The sequence below is a fragment of the Microtus pennsylvanicus genome, chromosome 21 (genome assembly GCF_037038515.1).
Source record: "Microtus pennsylvanicus isolate mMicPen1 chromosome 21, mMicPen1.hap1, whole genome shotgun sequence".
NCBI classification, from domain to species: Eukaryota; Metazoa; Chordata; class Mammalia; order Rodentia; family Cricetidae; genus Microtus; species Microtus pennsylvanicus.
Window position 1 is genome coordinate 17192434 of NC_134599.1, and position 21551 is coordinate 17213984.

A 21551-nucleotide genomic window follows, 5' to 3' on the forward strand; every position below is an offset into this window, starting at 1 on the left:
TTATCTGATTATTTCCTTGAACTGACTATGTAGTAGCTATACCAGAGAATATAAATGAGTTGATGAATTATTTCCATGTTCACCAAGAGTAGCACAATTATTATACTGGGGGTGAGAAGGGCAGAAAAAAAAAGAGAACATTTTTTTCTGATCTCTCAAAACAGTTAAAATGAACAAGTCTATGATTACAGGACACATAATTTTAAAGTCTAAGGCAGTTTACCTATCACTCAAATTTATAAGATAATCAAATGGAAAAAAACTGAATGTCTACCCAAGGAAAATCAATATCCTCATAAGGTACTCAGAAGTTAGTTCAGAATTTCTACTGCCGCATACCGCTTACTAAATGGGGGTGGGGGGTGGGAATCTTTCCTCTTCGAACAGAATCTAACAAAGCTACAAATTAACAGGAATAAATGATAAAGGGCGGCAATGGAGTCATTATTCCTTAGGTGTCTTAGGTTAGCTATGAAAGATAACAAACGGTATGAGAACAAAGACAGGCGGGCTATATCTGGTGTTTGCTAGTAATCATGAACATTCTTTTCCTAGTAAGGAAAGAGCTGAGAGCAGTAAGCGCTCCAAGGTTAGAAGGCAGAACAGAGAAGAGGAGTAAGAAAGTCACTGTAAGCATCATCTATAATGGTCACAGCCGAGATTAAACCACAGTAAAATTTAGAATGCTGCCCAACTTGTACTTTTATTTTCCTTCTGAGGTAAGTTCTCATTATGTAGCTCTGACTGGCCTTGACTTCATAACTGTCTGCACTATCTCCCAAATGCTGGGACTAAAGGTGTGCAACACCATACCCTGCTAACTGGATATCCACATTACAAGAAGCAGATCTGGCATAACAATTACCTCAAGGTGAGACGGCTCAGCAAGTAAAGGCAATTGCTACATAAGCATGACAATTTGAGTTCAATCCTCAAAACCCACACAAAAGTAGAACAACTAAAGCATAAACTCCACACAGCCAGTATGTCTCCACACATACAATATGCACATACTCACTCTAAACATTTAAAAATTAAAACCAATCGCAGAATTAAAATATAAAACTTCTAGACGTTATAGAAGAAAATATAGGTGAAGCTGGATTTGGTCATCACTTTTCGATACAATAACAAAGGCTCAAGTTCACAAAACAAAGGATTAATAAACTGGCCTACATTCAAATTAAAAACTTCTGCTTTGTAAAAAGAAACTGCCAGAGTCAGGTCTGGAGAGTTGGCTCAATTGGTACAAGAGCTTGAAAAAAAAAAGACAATGTGAGTTCCAATCTCTGAAATTTATAAAAAACCCAGATCTGGAAGCACTTATCTACAATCCCAGTGTTACTAAGAAAACAGAGGTCATGGCAGAGGAACTGACCAGAAGTTTCAGGGTAGTGGCAGAAATAAAAGACCTTCTCCCTCAAAAGCTGTCCTCTGACCTCCACTTTGTAGCATACATGAACATGTACTCATATTCACAATCCACCCCCCCACACACACACACACATTTGGAGAGCGCAAAACTGCCAAGAGGGGGGAACTACAGTTTTTGAGAAAATATATATAAAATCTTATCAAATAAAATATAATTCAGGGCTAGAGAACTGACTGAGCAGTAAAGAGCATTGGCTGCTCTTGTAGAGGACCCAGATTCAACTCACAGCTCCTGCAATGGTGGCTCATAATCATCCATAATCCCAGTCTCGGGGGCATCCAATGCCCTCTTCTGGCATAAGTGGGCACCAAGTATACACATGACACAGAGACACACACTCAGACAAAACTTACATACCCATAAAATAAAAAAATGATTTTTTTTTGTTTTTTTAAAAAAAGAGAGAGACTGCAATTCAAAATGAACAACAACAACAAAAACAAAAATGGGCCAAGAATCAGGGCACACTTCTCACCAAATAACATATTCAAATGGAAAATAAGCATGCAGAAAGAAAATGTAGAAAGCATGCAATCAGGAAAATACAAATTACAACAGTGACATACTGATATGTACCTATCAGAATGGCCAACACTTAGATGATTGATAAATAACACAAACTGATAAGGATATAAAGCAACAGCAGCTGCCATTCACTGCAGCAGAGTAGCAACTTGTTACTAAATTTAACATACTCTCACCATAATCAAGCAGTCACACTCCTGTAAATTTACACAAACATATACCCACAGAAAGACACAAAGTTCGTATTTTCACTCATAATTGCTAAAACATGAAGTAACAAATCCATCTTTTAATTGGTGATGGTTATATGCTAATTATATGCACATGCTCTATTTCGTTTTACAAGGAAATGTACCATATGCCATAAAAATACACAGAGAAATCTCTACACACATTACTAAATGGAAGATGACAACCTGGAGTCAGTGAGGTGTTTTGGTTGGAAAACATCCATCCACCAAGCTTGACCGCTTGATTTGATCCCTAAGACTCACATGGGTAGACATGGACATCCTGTAAGATGTCCTCTGATTTGTATAGAAATGTCGTGACACCAGTGCAGGCATAAATGCACACATCCAAAAAAAAAATTTTACTGTTTTCTTTGAGACAAGGTTTCTCTGTTTAACCAATCTAGCTGTCCTGGAATTTGTTCTGTAGACAAAGCTGGCCTTGAACTCAGAGAACCACCTGCCTCTGTCTCCCCCAAGGGCAAGGTTTAATGTTGTGAGCCACCATGCCCGGCCACAAAAAGAATTTTTATGCAATTTTTAAAAACAATGCCCACTGATGCCAGGCAGTGGTGGTGCACACCTTTAATCTCAGCACTCAAGAGGCAGACACAAGTGGATCTGTGACTTTGGGTCAGTCAGTCCTACAGAGCTAATTCCAGGACAGCCAAGGCTGTTGCACAGAGAAAACCCTTTCTCAAAAATCAAAAAAATTAAAAATAAGTAAATAAAAACAATGCCCATTTGAAAAGATTCCAACTTTATGACAGTCTCGGAAAGGCAAAATTATGAAGACAGAAAAGATAAGAAGTTAGCCAGAAGACACTCTAGATGGAGTATGAGCCTACTTAGTGGTATTGGGGAATAGTATTTTAAGGTGTTTTACTTTTGTTTATGCTGCATTTGCTTAACTCTCTGAAGCTCTAATTAAAGAGCTGAATGGCCAACAGCAAGGTAGACAGGGCTGTTAGGAGACAGTAAAAAGAGGAGCAAAAAGAAAACAAAGAGAGGAAGATGATATGGCCCAGCCACCCAAAAGTGTGTGTGTGTGTGTGTGTGTGTGTGTGTGAGAGAGAGAGAGAGAGAGAGAGAGAGAGAGAGAGAGAGAGAGAGAGAGAGAGAGAGAGAGAGAGAGAAAGGACATAGGCAAAAAGTAGTCAGGATAATTTAAGAAAAGCGGGCAAGAAATAAGCCAAGCTAAGGCCAGGCATTTCTAAGTAACAGTAAGTTTCGGTGTTTGATTTATTTGGGAGCTGGATGGTAGGCCCCCAAGAAGCCAAAAGAAGAAAACATCACACAACTTAGGGCAGTGAAAATATACTGTATGAAATATATGTGCATCAATGTCTTTGTAAATAATGTATCTGTCCCAACCTGTCCCAAAAAGCCAAGAACAAAAAGTATATAATCAAGAAAGCACAAAACAAACCCTGATGTGAGCAACTCTGTATGTACATACGTCAAGAGTGGGAAGCAAATGGAAACACCATATTTTACATTCAATTGGAACCTAAAAGTGTTCTCCAAAAGGACATTTTATGCCTGACCAACTTCTACATTCTGAGGATTTATACTATGATCCTCGTGTTTATTATATTTCCTTATTACAGCTCCCAACATACTCCTCTTTCTACTTCATGGGTTTTGGTTTTGCTTTTGGTAATCCAAACATCCAGTGATATTCTCATATTCTCTCTCTCTCTCTCTCTCTCTCTCTCTCTCTCTCTCTCTCTCTCTCTCAGATCGGGTCCCTCACTGAACCTGAAGCTTGTGCTGGCTAGACTACATGGTCCCTTTACTGGTGTTGTAAATTTGTAGGTGCTAGGGACTCAGATCTCTATGCTTATACAGCATATATTAGTCACAGAACAATCTCCCAGCCCCTAAAAAGATAAGTATATAGAGAGATATCTATTTAGAGATATTTTTATATCAATATAGATTTTTTTATTTTGGTTTTCAATACAGGGCTTTTCTCTGTAATAGTCCTAGATGTCCTGGAATTCACTTTGTAGACCAGATTGGCCTCAAACTCACAGAGATGCACCTGCCTCTGCCTCCCTGTACAGGGATTAAAAGTCTGCACCACCATACCCAGGTAGGAAAGTATATTTCTGAAAATTCCTCAATCACACAGTCCAAGTGGTCCATGAGGGGTGGCTATTGCACTGTGTCCGACAGATTAAAAACAAACACATCCACCCCTGCAGGAAACTACTGCAGAGCACTATGTTAAAAGGGAAAGAAGCAGCTGATGGTCTGAGAATAGCAATAAAGCACTGCCCTGCAGCAGTCAGAGATTACCTTTCCTCTTCCACCTGCTCTTTCTCCCCTCTTTGTTGCTGCCACCATCACTGCTGCTGCTGTTCTCAGAGCTCTGAGAATCTGACTGACCATCACTGCTTTCTTCTGAACCTTCTGACAGTTCTTTCACTCCATCTGGCACATCCTTCTGAAAATGTAGGCATCCTGTTAGGATTGTTACCATTTTAGCAAATCGAAACTAAATTTCTAATATATAAAGCATTAACTTAATTAACTGACAAATTCTTATTATAAAATAGTAAAACCACCAATATTTGATGATATCCTGATTTTTTGGGGTCAAATAAAATCAATTTTCCATCTACATTCAGAAGATAAAAATCATACACAACATTCGTATGCAGGCACAACATATGTTTTAATTACACCAAAACTGGTAGATATAAATCCAGGTAAAAGATGTAATGTTCAGGTTTAAAAAGCTAACAAGAATTTTGTTAAGACATATGTGGGTTTGTGTGGGTACCCCACGTATTCTGAATTCAATTACAGAATTAAAGTCAGGAGAACAAGATTATCACATTATTTTCACCTAATTAGGTCCTCAATATTGATTAAAGAGTTAACAGCAAGAAAAGGAGTTTTTGTTTGTGTTTTTGTTTCTTTGAGACAGGGTTTCTCTGCGTATTAGTCCTGGCTGTCCTGGAACTCCCTTTGTAGACCAGGCTGGCCCCAAACTCACAGAGATCCACCTGCCTCTGCCTCCTAAGTACTGGGATTAGAGGTGTGCACCAGCACCGCCCAGCATGGTTTTTTGTTGTTGTTGTTGTTTTGGTTTTAAAGAATCACATCACTTTCTTTCATTTCCGTTTTGAATAATGAGAATGTTAACTAGAAAGGATAACTATGATCATTAAATATAAGAAAAACAGGGTAGTAGAATATGAGGGACTAGGGAAGTAGGACTTTCTGGCTTTGTCTTCTCCCAATTACACAGCCTTAGTCTAAACTAATCTCTCATAGCTTAATTTCAGTTTCTAAAATACCTACCTTAAATAGCCACATAAAAACTAAATGAACTAATTAATATTAAATGTTTACAATAGTGCTTTATGAGAACAATGTTATTTACTATGCATTTACATGGTACAAAAAGCATACACAAATAAATGAGTTAGTGAATGTTATTTCTCTTATGGATTTTCTTTCCACCAGTACTTTCGTTGTCCCACATAATTATTATCATTCTCAATTAAAAAATGAACTGACAGACACAAAAAAATTGCCCCACATCTAACTGGCACCACATGACATATACCTAAAACCATTGAGTCAGACTGAGTAAAAACAATTGTTTTCCACTTAAATTTCTCTCTAATCCATCTCTTATGTTATACACTTTCTTAAAATACAGACCCCATATTTTTATATTCCTTCTTTCAAAATGCAGGACAGCTTTTATAGAGTTAGTTGCCAGCCAGACATCTTGACCTGTAGATTCAACAAGTATCTGAAATACAAATATAATTATCTTCTTTTTGCAAAAATCTTGTGATCCCTTTGGGATCAACGGCTCATGCCCCAAATCTTAGAATCTTCTCTCACCCACTGCTATACCCATACCAAATGTAAAGTGTTCTATGTCTCAAATCTCTCTTGGGTCTACCTATTTTACTACTCTGAATTCCTATTCCAAACTGTAATCTCCTTTTCATGAAAATCTTAAAACACAGATTTGTTGGTTCTCCCTGAAGACCTCGGCCATCTACTTAGTCAACACCCCACCCAAACAGAGTTCAGTCAAGGTGAAACTTTATTAGCTAACGTTTATCAATTTTCTTGACTCCAGTGACTATCACTTAATCCAATTTTGTCTACTTTTGAATGCATTCAGAATTTTATCTGTCCCTTTATTTGAGCTATTTATCCTTGACGGCCTTCACTCCTCTTATATATGTTTAAGTCTAGCTTAAATCTTCCAAGTAAATAATATAGACTTTCTAGACCTCTTTATTCAAAACTAATCTTTTTGGCTTCATTATAATGGTAGAGCTTCACAGTATATTTTGTAAATACGAAATATTTTAATAAATAAAAGGTAAGCGATTAAAGAAATCAAGAACTATAAATTATTCGTCTTAGTCTCAGTCATAGACTTGTCAATAGATATGACATACATTATTTGAATTCTTAATTTTTTTCTTTAATGATTTTATTTATTTTATGTGAGAGTTTTTGCATGCATGCATATGTACACCATGTGTGTGCAGTGCCTGTGGAGGCCAGAAGAGGAAATCAGGCTGGAAACTGAATCCTGTTCCTCCCTAATTATCAGCAGAACTTTTTGTTGTTGTTTTTTGAGACAGGGTTTCTCTGTAGCTTTGGGGCCTGTCCTGGAACTTGCTCTGTAGACCTGGCTGGCCTCAAACTCACAGAGATGTGCCTACACACATTATCAAAAATGGGCTAGTCCAGGTGCGAGAGTTAGCCGAGAAGAGGCTAGATATAATGGGCCAAGCAGTGTTTAAAAGAATACAGTTTGTGTGTTGTTATTTCGGGTAAAGCTAGCCGGTGGCAGGAGCTGGGTGGCGGAATGCAACCCGCAGCTCCCCACAACACCTACGTGATGACTCTTTGTCAGCTACTGAATAGCCTGCCTCAGAGTGGGGGCTGACTACTAAGAGAGACAATAATGTGATTAGAAAATTGGGACTTTTAGCCCAACTTCTCAAGAATGAAGGTTGAGTTGATGGTCAATTATAGAATCATGTATGCTCATATCATATATCTTCCATAAAAACTCTGAAGACCAGGGCTTTGGATGAGCTTGTACATGGCTAAAATCAACTTTGTACTTGGAGGCTGCTGGTATGCCAAGACAGATTCCATACTCAATTACCACACCTCACTTTATGAATGCCTTTTATCTACATTACAATAAATGGAAAACTTAAAAAAAAATTCCCACTCTGGCATATTTTATAAGCAGTCCTAGAAAGTTAATCAAATCCAAGAAAAAGGAAATAGGAATATCAATTACAGCTGGTCATTCAGAGCTTAGGTCACAGCCAAAGACTTGTAACTAATAGCTGAAGTGAAGGGCAACCTTTGGTACTGGGCTCTTTGCCTGATACAACAGCCAGACAATATAAAATCTGAGTTAAATTAAAAGCTGATTTCAGTTGGAGAACTGCTTGATAAGAAACCACCAAACACTGGTATCAGAAGAACTGTACAAAGTGGTATGTAATAACAGAAAATACATTTTCAGGTTTTCTTCTCCTAGTATGCATTTAATAAATGCAATTAAAGCTGGGCGGTGGTGGCGGCGCCTTTTATCCCAGCACTCAGGAGGCAGAGGCAGGCAGACTCTGTGAGTTGGAGGCCAGCCTGGTCTACAAGAGCTAGTTCCAGGACAGGCTCCAAAGCCACAGAGAAACCCTGCCTTGAAAAAACAAACAAACAAACAAATAAATAAACAAACCAAAAAATAAATAAATAATAATAAATGCAATTAAATCATGGAGTATCAAAAAAAGGGGAAAGCTTCATTTGTAACTAAAGTCCCATAACACCCACAAGCTAAACACTACAGACAGTCAGAGGAAGTTAAGATTAAAAAGCAGAATGGGTTGTGCTATATTGCAGATTGGCCTTTAGCTCACTTTAATAGCTCACCGAGGGTGATCAACAAATGGATCATTACTTTTGCCTTGGCCTCCTGAATACTATGACTAATAATCATATGCCACCACATCCAGCTGCTAGATGTATGTTTTTGTTTTGAGGCAGGATCTCACTATGCGTTCATAGGCTTACCTGGCTAGAACTCAGATACACTATAACTGCCTTCTGAGTACTGGGATTAAAAGCATGCAAGGCCACGACACCCGGAAAACAATTCATTTGCTATGTTTTTTTTACCTTATTTAGCGTGTAACTATGAGCACCTGTGTGCCATAGTGCACACATGAAAGCTGGAGGACAATTTGTGTTTCTCCATTTCTATGTGCTCAAAGGAGCAAAAGCAGTTTGTCAGTGCCTTTACATGCGGAACCACAAAATTAGTTACTAGTCAGCTAGTTATGAAAGAAGAAATGTAGGCCTTAAGTCTGATCAAAGTTTCTATTCTTGTTCTGATACAGTATGTCCAATATTGGTCAAGAAATTATCTCTTGAACTTTAGTTTTCTCCATTATGAAAAGGAATAATAACTATAACCATAAGCTTTGATGGGGAAGTCTATGAGTAAAGAATCCATCTATGGCTCTATGTAGTATGTTTCAAAATAATTACAAAGTTATAATTTAGATATTTTGAAGTTGTTTAAAACAAGAAAGGGGCCGGGCGATGGTGGCACACGCCTTTAATCCCAGCACTCGGGAGGCAGAGGCAGGTGGATCTCTGTGAGTTCGAGACCAGCCTGGTCTACAGAGCTAGTTCCAGGACAGGCTCCAAAGCCACAGAGAAACCCTGTCTCTAAATAAATAAATAAATCGAGAAAAGGGGACTAAATAAAGGGCTCAGCAGTTAAGAGCACTGATTGCTGCTCTTCCAGAGGACCCAGGATCAATACCCAGTACCCACAAAGTATCTAACAACCACTTGTACTCAAGTTTCAGAGAATCTAACACTGCCTTCTGGCATCCATAAGTACTGCATGTATGTGGTACACAGACATACATGCAGGCAAGAAGCCAATACACATAAAATGTATCTTAAACGAATTATTTTAAATCAAAATATATACAAAGGGTGCCTTCTTGATATTCATGAGACCTTGAGTTCAATTCCCAGAACATCTTCTCCCTCCCCCAAATTTATTTACTTACTTATTTTTAGGGATGAAATATTATGTCTTACTGGAAATAAGTTCCTCAAGAACAGAATTCTGTCTCTGTGACTCAATTATTATATATTGTCAGTTACTATTTGTCTTCCAAGCAACTTACCTTCAAAGTATACACTCCCATTCTACCTGGGACTTTATAGAAGATTCCCTCTTCACCTCGGGAGTTTGTGTGCAGCATTGCATTTAGGCATGCAAGAGGGGAAGTCCCGCTACAAAGCAAAGAAGGTGAAGAGCATAGTGATTAGTTTATCTCTGAAGAGTCTTTGTAATACTGACTTAATATTTTAATTGGCCAATATTCCTTTCTTTAAATATTTTTATATAAAATAAAAATATCAATAAAGATTACCAGGGGGGAAAATGAATGGAAAAGCCATGCTTGAGTATCTAAAGGGGAAAAAAGTCCTAAATCTAACAAATAAAAGAACACAAAATCCACATAGAGCAGTATCAAATTTATTTTACAAACCTACTGAAACACAAACTTTAGAAGTATACATTAAAGTGGAATATGCACGCATGCACTCTTATGTGCTCACACTAGTGCACGCGCACAAACACAGATTCAAATATTCATCCTCATATGCTGCTGCACTAAACTAAAGCTGATTTGTAAAACTATCATGGTTTCTTAAACTTCACAGGAGATCACTTTTAAAACGTGCTTAATAGACTTATTTTGCATGGATTAGGTTTCCCATTTTCTCAAATTTTAAGTACATAAGTTATTATGTAGATGCAAGAATGTACTTTCTAGGTGGGGCATGATAGCACACAACTATAACTCCAGAATTTAGGAGATCAAGGAAAAAGGATCACAAGTTCAATGCCACTCTCTTACAAGCTCCTACAGGGGAGGAGGGGGGGTTCATTTAATTAATTTACAAGTGTCATCAAAGCTTACTGTAGTCCCAAGAAACAAACAAACAAACAAAAAACTGGCAATAAAATTCCCTAACAGGTACCCTTATTTGATTTGTCATTGCATTAAGGAAATGGGCCTAATACTGAAGAGATGATTTAGCAATTAAGAACACGGGCTGCTCTTCCAGAGGACCTGGGTTCAATTCCCAGCACCCACATGGCAGCTCACAGCTGTGTGTAACTCCAGTTCCAGTGGATCCAACATGCTCACACAGACACACATGTAAGCAAAACAACAATGTACATAAAATAAAGGTAAATAATTTTAAAAAAAAGGAAGGGAGAGAGGGAAGGGGGGAGAAAGGGAAAAGAAAATAGGGCTAGAAAGAAGGAAGGGGGAAGGGAGGGAGAAAAAAAAGAAAATAGGGCTAATATTCTAAAGTCTAATGTTGAGAAACAAGAAGGGCAGACCTATGTCTGCCTGTCTGCCTTTAATCCCAGAACTTGGGAGACAGAGGCAGGCAGAACCCTGAGTTCAAGCCAGCCTGGTCTATAGAGGGACATAGAGAAACCCTGTATTGAAAAACAAAACAAAACAAAACAAAAAACAGACAAATAAATGCTTATATTAAGAACAATATTAAAATATTACTAAAATTCAGTTATTAGTCTAAGGTCAAGGGCTACAGTATAAAAGAAAGTACGCTAATACTTTTTTAAATGGTTTGTAGGATTTTGTTTTTGTTTTGGGACAGAATCCTCATTTTATAGCACAGGTCTAAAGTGGTGTGGAACTCTAGATGTATGTAGTGCAGGCTGGCAAACTCAAGGCAATATTCCTAGTTCAATCTCTCAAGCGCTAGAATTACAGGTATGAGACACTATAGCTGGCATTTGGTGCTGCAACACTTAAAGCAACGTGTTGTACCTAGAAAAACAGAAGTAACAAGAAAACACGTTGAAAGTTCATATGAAAAGAAGTATACAGAGTCAGGAAATGGTCTGAAGTCTTACTACAGCCTCCTTAAGTATTTTGTTTGAGTTTTTGTTTATCACAATTCTTAAGGGGCAAAACAACTTAACTGGACATTCTCAACTCATTTCTCTCAGCTCTCTGCTGATTAAACCAAGTCTACTATTACAGAAACCATGACCTTCAATGGACAGAAGTAGAAGTACTGACATTAAGAAAGGCACAGGCAAGTGGACCTCTGTGGATTCGAGGCCAGCCTAGTCTACAGAGTGAGCTCCAGCCTAGCCAGAGCTACATAAAGAAACCCTGTCTCAAAAAACCAAATGAAGGAAGAAGAAAAGAAAGGCAGATAGGGGGCTGGAGAGATGGCTCAGCAAAGAGCACTGGTTATTCTTCCAAAGGACCCAGATTCAATTCCAGGCACCCATGTGGGCAGCTCACAACTGTCTGTAACTCCACATCCAGGGGATCCCACACTCTCACACAAACATACCTGCATGCAAAATACCAATGCACATAAAATAAATCATTAAAAAAGAAAATGGCAGAACCTTGGAGCTCACTGGCCAGTCAGTCTAGCCAAACAGAAGAGATAATGGGAAGTGGAGTGGAGGGAAGGGCAGCAGAAAATACTTGATGTCCACCTCTAACCACCACAAATGCACTTGCACCCACATGAACATGTACATACATTAACACCTAAACTAATAAAAAGTCACAAAGTATCTTGGATGTCTCTAATGGGCTTGTGTTCATTCATCCCCTTTTTTCCCGAATCGCCACAATATGGCATATGAAAACCCAGAGAGAAGGCTGCAACACAAACGGGCTAGGATTAAAGAAATGTTTCAGGAAGCCCAGCTGAAACTGTTAAAAATACACACAACAACAAAACACAACTTGTTGTCCAATGGTTTGCCTACCATGCCTTGTGAGGCCCCTGGGTTCAATCCCCAACACCAAGGAGGCAAAGTAAGATCCTTGCCCAATCAACTACCTACCTCTAACACAAAAGTGAGGCAAAATATGAGTTTATGTTCTATCACTAACTACCTATGCAATTTCAATGTCTATGAGACAAAGATGTCTAAGAGTCTAAATATAATGCATATGAAATACCTAACTCTCCTCTTGACCAAGGTCATTTCAAATACTGGTCATTGTGACACTAACTTTTAAATCTCATGATAAACAGGTCATACAATAAAAGTAGCTTTAAGAATGCTTCTTCATTCCTCTAATAAGGGTATTAACTACCTACCTATTTACTGTCTTACTACAGATGATTAGGTTGCCTAAAGGTTTGTTTCGTTTATTTGTTTTACCTTAATATAGGATTTTTCTGTAACTGCCCTAACTTGTCCTGGCTGGCCTTGAACTCACAGAGGCTGCCTGCCTCAGCCTCCCAAGTGTTGGGACAAAAGGTGTGTGCCACCACTGCCCAGCTGGGATGATTAAAGTTCTTAACAGCTGGACCAAATCCCAAATAGTGTTTGTCTTCAAGTACAAAAGGTTACATGTGCGATGTTTCGATTCCAGGTAAAAGGAGTGCTAACGTGAACCCAAACACTGAAACCCATCTTTGTGGAAAAAAAAATAGATTATGGGTGTAATTATACAAGAACTGAACTGGAGAGAATAAAAACACAGTAATCCCATCAAATTTTATATCATTGTCCTTATTGGGAAGTTAGTACTCATTTGGCAATGTAATGCTGTATCTTAATTGCTAGTGCTATTGTAATTGCTTTCTCCTTTTTGGTTTTTTGTTTCTTTTGTTTTAGTTCTGTTTTGTTTTTTTGTCACAGGGTTTCTCTGAAGTTTTGGAGCCTGTCCTGGAACTAGGTCTTGCAGACCAGGCTGGCCTCAAACTCACAGAGATCCACCAGCCTTTGCCTCCCGAGTGCTGGGATTAAAGGTGTACCTCACCACCACCGGGCTGCTTTCTGCTGCTTTATAAAAACTAACAGAAACTGAACTGGAACTGGGCCCTCTGCAAAAGTAGCAAGTGCTCTTGAATGCTGAACTCTGTCTCCAGACAGGCTTTGCTTTCTGTTTTTGTGACGGAGCTATGCAAGATGTGAATGTTGAAATTCTGAGTTTTTAAGTAGTCTGACCCAATCATTTAGTCAATTCCTGACATTTTCTATCAGATTCTTTCTCAGAGAAGTAACTTGGAGTTACAGTAAATCTTTGATTATAGTAAATGGCTTTGACTTCAAACCTCAAAAACAAATACTAATAGTAGTATCAGGCACGTGGGGTTAAAATCAGAGAAAGTTGGCCATGGTGGCACACATCTAATTTTGAGACAGAGTTTAGTAAGGCCCTGCTTTAAACAAAACAGACCAGAAGACATGAAACAGCCCAGCCAGTCACTCTGTCCTCAAAGACTACACCACCACGACCACCTTTAAAGGGTCTAACAGACCAAAATCAAAGAACCTGCCACAAGAGCACCACGATACATATATAACAATATTCACACATCACACACACAACTTAAAATTTAAATATTAATAAAGCTTTATCCAAATCTGTTACTTAAAAATGAGTTATTACAAATGAACTTAACAGAATACTAATTAAAGTTAAGAAGATTAATCTCAAGCTGTAAGCAAAATGGCATGTCTATGACATGAAAACACAGATGTTTCTTCTCAAGACTTACATCAAAGTCATAACTGAAATTTAAAGGAAAAACACAACTATACTATAAAAAGGGAATTGATATAACCAAGAGTTGTCTAAAGTGACAGAAAAACAGAGGAAAAGTCAATTCAGTAAAAGATTCAGATTATGAATTTAAATCTGTTCTGCCTGGTTTAAAGTAATATCATTTGGGTAGACAATTTACCAATATTTTCTATCAGTCAAGCAAATATTTCCAATCTCATAAGCAATAGAAAGCACACACAGCTCTCTTATATTTTTATTAACATCCTAAATAGTACTTCACTGCTGTAAGACAAATGACAATTTTGATAAACCTTAATGCCAACAGTTTCTAAAATTATGGCCATGTAATAGTTACAAATTATAAAAATTAACAAACAAAAAATATCTTTTAGTAACTAACATTTATATAATATCACTATTACTTCATTTCTAGACCAGATAGTTTTATAAAGTAAAATACATGCAGACAAAGGCACATTCAATAAATCTTGTAAAAGATTGCATTATAATTGCTTAAAACTCATTTAGAATAAAATAATACTTCTTACCTTCTGCAGTTGGAATGCACCCCAAGAAAACAAGAGGAGGGAAAAAAAAAGGTTTTAATTTTTCTTTACAAGTAACAATAAGCTCCCCCAATTAAGTTATACCTTGATCTTCTAGCAATACTAACAACCCTCAAATTGATAACAATCCCCATTTTGCTACATAAAACATTAAATTTTTAAAAATGCGTAAGTTGGTTTTAAGGATCAATGTCTAAAATTGCACACTCAAATTCAGGTACATAAATTACTTTAGAATCTTGAATTCCATGAAACAGTGTGATTATCAGGGCAACTTTGAGTTCAGTGTGAATTCTTTAACAGTACTCTTTTTTTCCCCCATGCATTTTTATTGCAAGGAGTCATCATAAAGCCATCAACTATGGGCCTCAGGGGTTATTTTCTTCTCTTTGATCTATTAAGAATTTTATAGAAATTTAAAAAGTAGATAAGATTATATTGTTGCTGCTGCTGGGTCTAGAGGCACAGACACAAGGTAATCTTAGAAAAACATGTTAGCAACTTAATACAAAATGTGCCTATGCACTTTTGGGTGTTGGTTCTTCCGTTGCACTCCTACCATGGGATCCAGAAGTCAAACAGAGATGTGTATAGCAAATGTTATAGGTAAAACCTTTAAGTCATCTTCAGGCAAAAAGTGTTCTTCATTCTTTTCAAACTTATTTTTGTGTTTTTTGTGCATTGGTGTTTTGCCATGGGTGTCAGGACCCCTGGAACTAGCTACAGACAGTTGTGAGCTGCCATGTGGGTGCTGGGAATTAAACCTGGGTCCCGTGGAAGAGCAGTCAATGCTCCTAACCACTGACCGACCATCCCTCTAGCCCAAAGTTCTTCATTCTTAAACTGGGGCAATTTAGCTTGATAAATATCCAAAAAAAGATCCTTTCCTGAGATAATGGTTACTGCCATAAAGTTTTGACTGATGAACTCTTTATTCCCTTTGTTATATATATTTTTGAATAAGAGGTAGGGGAAATCAGGTGGTCTGGATTGAGCAAAAATATTTAACGAATGGCATGAGATTATTTGATTCATTAATTAGCACTAATTCATAAATTAGTACTAATCTTTTAATAAAAAGATACCCACCAAGATATAATGCTTAATTCATTTTAACTTAATGATAGTTTTGAGCTTTTTAGACCAACCCTAAAAGTGCCTACAACTTTGGTATAAACTAAAAAATAAACTTAATAGGCTAGACTTTAGACACTGTAAAAAAACAGAAAGCAAAGGGTAATAATCAGCAACTACCAATCTAATGCTATTATATGTAGCATACAGTGAACGCTTACCATAAATAATAGAATATATTAACCAGAAAGAAAAATAAAGACAGTAAGATAGACTGAAAACAACAGGAGCTAGTTATAGGATCCTTTAAAGTCTCAAAATTTTTGAGTCTTCATTTATAAAAAATGAGATATAAAATTCATTATCCTTTTCAATTGTCTTTTGTGACTATAATATTCTATAACTAAAATAATGTGAGTGATGGGGAAAGTTATAGGAGAGAAAAGAAATGCAACAGATATTATCTCTAGTTGTACAGTTAAGAGATATCACTATATTATAACTACTAGTAAATAAATTTTGTTGGTAAGGAATACATGTCTAAGCATGTCTAATACATCTCCTTACACTCAAAACTGCCAATTACTATGTATATAGGTAGTACTGTGCCTTCTTTCAGGTTGCTCTGAATGAAAAACCAATTATTTATATATACTTGTAAACTTCTTCCAAAGGTGAAAAGGAAAAAAACTAGGCAGTTGGCCACAATCTACAGAATAAAAATTAAAATTGATGGTATATGAGAATTAGCAATAAATGGACTAGGTCTGAAAACAGCAAATTTGCAGGTAAGATAAATTCATGAAGAACCTGATCATTTCCAAGTATGCTTCTACTCATGAATCAAAGATAAGAAGTATGCTGACAACAGCATTTCAGGAACAGCACTATTTTTCCTTTCTAAAAACTCTATTAGAGAGCCAGGTGTAGTGGCACAGGCTTTTAATCCCAGCACTGAGGAGGCAGAGGCATGCAAATCTCTTAGTTCGAGACCAGTCTAGTTTAGAGTGAGTTACAGGATAGCCAGCAATACCCATCTCAGAAAAAGAGAGAGAGAGAACAAAGCAAACAACAATAATTCAATAATTAGAGGACATTAAGACATCTAGGAAATTGTGTAATTCATAATAAAGAATAGAATAATTTTGTTTTAGTGGTGGCACATGCTTTTAATCCCAGCACTTAGGAGGCAGAAGCAAAGGGATCTCTGTGAATTCGAGGCCAGCCTGCTCTACAGAGTGAGTTCCAGAACAACCAGGACTATACAGAGAAACCACGTATCCTAGGTATGTGTTGTGGGTTAGATTTCTATTGCTATGATTTAAGAAAAAAAAAATCAAAAAATTATTTTAAAAACGGGAGGGCCTGGAGAGATGGTTCAATGGTTAAAAGCGCTGACTGCTCTTCCAGAGGACCTGGGTTCAATTTGGAACCAACATGGCAGCTCATGACTGTAAGTCTACCCTCACACAGACATCCATGCAGGTAAAACACCAACGCACATACAAAAAAAGAAAAAAAAAAATCACAAGGAGGGCCAGGCGATGGTGGTGCACTCCTTTAATCCCAGCACTCGGGAGGCAGAGGCAGGCGGATCTCTGTGAGTTCGAGACCAGCCTGGTCTACAGAGCTAGTTCCAGGACAGGCTCCAAAGCCACAAAGAAACCCTGTCTCGAAAAACAAAAACAAAACAAAACAAATAAAAAAAAAGAAAATCACAAGGAGGAGGAGTGGGAAGGAGGAGAAGAGAAAGAGGAGAAGAAAAGAAGGAGACCAAAAGCAACTTGAAAAGGAAAGTGTTTATTGGCACATATTTCTAAGCTGCAATCCAGAGATGCCAGTGCAGGAACTCAAAGAGAAACACTGCTTGCTGGCTTACTCACTGGCTCATTCTTTGAACATATTCAGCTACATTTTTTTTTTTTTTTTTGGTTTTTCGAGACAGGGTTTCGCTGTGGCTTTGGAGCCTGTCCTGGAACTAGCTCTGTAGACCAGGCTGGTCTCGAACTCACAGAGATCCACCTGGCTCTGCCTCCCAAGTGCTGGGATTAAAGGCGTGCGCCACCACCGCCCGGCTCAGCTACATTTTTATATGCTGCCCAGGACCACCTGTCTGTGGAACAGTGCTTCCCATAATTGGCTGAGCCTATTAAATCAATTAATAATCACAACAATCCCCTTACACACATGACCTAACCAACCTAATCTAGGCAGGCAATTCCTAAACTGAGGCCTCTCCTTTAACATGACATTAAGCTAACCAGGATAATCCTTAACTTAGAAATCTACATTTGCAACTTATATGAGTGCATTATCACAAAATGAAAAGACTTTTCCTTGAGTATACTGTAGGTCATGCAATATTTATCCTCTAATGTCCAAAATGGGTATTAGATACTAACCTTAAAAAGAAATTTAAAAGGAGTCTTTTAATACTATATATACTAGAGGGAAGTTCTGAACTTGAACTTGAACTTGAAGAATAAGAGATGTAAACAGATGAACCATTAAGACACCAGAAAGCAAAAGTAATGAAGTGTTGAATTTGATTTCTTGTATGAATATAAAAATATGGCTCTAGCATAAAGAAAATATGTAAACAAACCTAAGCATCTAAAAAGAAAGCAAAATAAGAGGCCTATGGAAGATTTTAATTAGAAATTATACTTTCTTAAATTGCTTTAAAAAAAAGCTATAGTCAAAAAACTAATAAACGACGTAAAATAGTTCGGTACAAAAACACCCAGTCAATTAAGTACTAGAGCTGGAGAGCATGCTGGCTCACAGAGTCTAAGATTCAGTACACAGAACAGTAGGAGACATTAGAAATACATAAAAACAGTAAAAAAAACTGGAGAGGGGATGGAGAGATGGCTTGGTAGTTGGGAATGCTGGCTGCTTTTCTAGAGTACCTGGGTTCAATTCCCAGTACCCACATGGCAGCTCACAACTGTCTCTAAGTCCAATCCTGGTATCTTCACACAGACAATCAAGCAAAAACACCAATGCACATAAAAATAAATAAATCTTTTTTTTTTTAAACTTTCTTTTTTTTTAATATTTATTTATTTATTTATTATGTATACAATATTCTGTCTGTGTGTATGTCTGCAGGCCAGAAGAGGGCACCAGACCCAATTACAGATGGTTGTGAGCCACCATGTGGTTGCTGGGAATTGAACTCAGGACCTTTGGAAGAGCAGGCAATGCTCTTAACCTCTGAGCCATCTCTCCAGCCCCAATAAATAAATCTTAAAAAAAAAAAAGACTGAGGAGTATGCTAGCATTTGAGAGGCAATGGACTGATTTGTCAGCACCGCTTTAATAATAAGGAAGAAGACAAATTGACTCTAGAGTCAATGCACACTAATGTAACTCAGATTTTAAACACAACACAATCAGCAGCCACATGTTATTACAAGAACTTTTTCTCCTCTGTACTTCTAAAATAGTCTGTGCTTTACACTTCTAAATAGGCATTTAAATTTCTTGAAGGGTTTTAAAGAAATAAAAAAAAGACTTTTTTTCTTTTTTGGTTCAGAGACAGGGTTTCATTATGTAGCCTTGGCTGTTCTGGAACTCACTCTGTAGACCAGGCTAGCCTCCAACTTGAGTACTGGGATTAAAGGCATGAGTCACCACCACCCTGGATAAACAGCCTTTTAGCATTTTCTTTTCTTTTTTTTTTTTTGCTTGTTCGAGACAGGGTTTCTCTGTGGCTTTGGAGCCTACCCTGGAACTAGCTCTGTAGACCAGGCTGGTCTCGAACTCACAGAGATCCGCCTGCCTCTGCCTCCCGAGTGCTGGGATTAAAGGCGTGCGCTTTAGCATTTTAATTTATAAATGTTTACACTCAAAATTTTCAGGAAGATATTACATCATCAAAATGAGGTAGGCGCCAGGAATGGTGGTGCACGCCTTTCATCCCAGCACTCTGGAGGTGGAGGAAGGCAGATCTCTGTGAGTTTGAGGCCAGCCTAGTCTACAGAGCGAATTCCATAACAGGCTCCAAAAGCACACAGAGGAACCTTGGGGGCGGGGGGGGGGTGAGGTATACTCATTTATAACTCTTCATATCAATGAAATAAACCTAATTAATTTAATCTATTGACAAATGACCACAATCAAGAAGGGGAATTTTTGCTCTAGAAAAGAACAAACTAAAAAGATCTTAAGGGCAGGGTACATGACTCAGGGGCAGATCTCTCGAATTCGGTGATGCCTTGTATTCAAGCCCCAGCGCCACAATAATCAGTAAATCTGAAGTAAAATCTTGAAGAAAATTAAAATCTAGGGGGGCTGCAAGGTCCTGGCTGGCGGAAAGATATCCACAACACCTCCCCTACCCCCGTGCAGTTCTGCTCAAATGGAGGGTAGCCAGGCGTCAGACAGGTGAACCCCATAATGATGAGAAAATATGTGGTGGAAAAATGGGAAAGAAAGAATGATTCATGTGCTGTGAAAAAAAGGCATACAGGAATAAATGAAGGTGGTGGAGTAGGCTGATGCTGGATGCCTGCTTGCCACCTGGGGCTATGGTGAATGCAGTGAGGCGTAGGCTTATGGGGGATCTGTTGCCACACAGAGCCATGGTGATATCCAGGCCGGGATGCAGCCTAGGGCCATGTCTACTTCCATATCTAAGTCCATGGCCCTACTCAAGCCAGGGTCTGTGTTGATGTCTATGGCTCATGTTGCCATCAAGGGCCATACTGATTCCAGTGGCCTGGACCACCACTGGGGGCCATGTTGGTGTCCAGGGGCCATACTGTCACTGGGGCCATGTCAATCTGGGTAGCCTTTACAGCTACCTGGGGATATGGTGACCACCAGACCCAGGCTGCTGTTGAGGACGATGTCTGGGTCTGTGGTCCTACTGCAGCTGATATCTGTGTTGAATTCCGTGGCCCATGTTGCCACCAAAAGTCACATGGAACCTGGGGGTCTAGGGACCATGCTGCTGCCAGTCATTCTAATCTGAGTAGCCAGTGCTTCCACCTGGAACCAGGATGTCAATCAGGCTGCTGCCTGGGGCCATGTTTGGGTCAGTGGTCCAGATGCCCCTGGAGTCTATGTTTAAGTCTTTGGGCCACTACGCCCCACACAGAAGCTTGGGATCTAGGTCAAAGCCCATGGACTTGGAGTCTGGGGGTCATACCCAGGACCATGGTGTCATCCAGTTCCAGGCTGTTCCCAAGGGTCATACCTGAGTCTGTGGTACTGTGGCAGCCAGAGTCTAGATTGACATTATGTGGCTCCTATTGCCACTAAGGATCATGAGGATGCCCACGGCTGGTGTGGAAAGTCCTTATGTATATGTGTTGCTTTTATTGGTTAATGAATAAAGCTGTCTCGGCCAGTGGTTTAGCAGAGTAGAGCAAGGCAAGAATTCTGAGCAGAGGAGGAAAGAAGGCGGAGTCAGAGAGAGGCCATATAGCCACCGGAGGAGAAAGACACACTGTAGTGGCATTTCAACTCTATTTTAATAAATAAAGACTGTCTGAAGATCTGAGAGTAAAACAGTCCCACTGGTCAGTCTTGCAAACCAGATTATGGTAACACACACCTTTAATCCCAGCCCTAGAGTCTCCCAGTTTCCTGTGGTCTTTCAGTTCTCTGTTCCCCTCTCCATGTTCCCCCAGGAGGCCACCCAAGAGTTCTGGCAGCCATTAAACATGGGCATCTTTTTTTTTTTTTTGTTTTTGTTTTTCGAGACAGGGTTTCTCTGTGGCTTTGGAGCCTGTCCTGGAACTAGCTCTGTAGACCAGGCTGGTCTCGAACTCACAGAGATCCGCCTGCCTCTGCCTCCCGAGTGCTGGGATTAAAGGCGTGCGCCACCATCGCCCGGCTAACATGGGCATCTTTTAATTTTGTCTGACTGGAATTACTATATCAGTGGAGAGGTTGGTCATTTAAGAAAAATACTTAACAGGTGGCACACTCGGAAGGTGACAGGGGGCAAGGTGGCAGGAGGGAGCAAGTGGATCTCTCTGAGTTCAAGGCCAGCCTGGTCTAAGGAGGGAGTTCCAGAAGAAGCTCAAAAGCTATAAAGAGAAAACCTACCTCGGGGTAGCGGTGGAGTTGACAC

The 21551-nt window shown here is 38.8% G+C and overlaps 1 protein-coding gene across 1 annotated transcript in view; it reads right to left on the bottom strand.

Moving 5' to 3' along the window:
• The window catches only part of Asxl2 (ASXL transcriptional regulator 2), a 75228-nt gene that overhangs the window by 37562 nt on the left and 16115 nt on the right, over window positions 1-21551 (bottom strand). Inside the window, exons 3-4 of the mRNA XM_075955250.1 lie at window positions 9408-9516; window positions 4495-4642 (exon numbers count right to left, since the gene is read on the bottom strand). Of these exons, the coding sequence (XP_075811365.1) occupies window positions 4495-4642; window positions 9408-9516 (257 nt within the window). The remainder of the gene's footprint in view (window positions 1-4494; window positions 4643-9407; window positions 9517-21551) is intronic.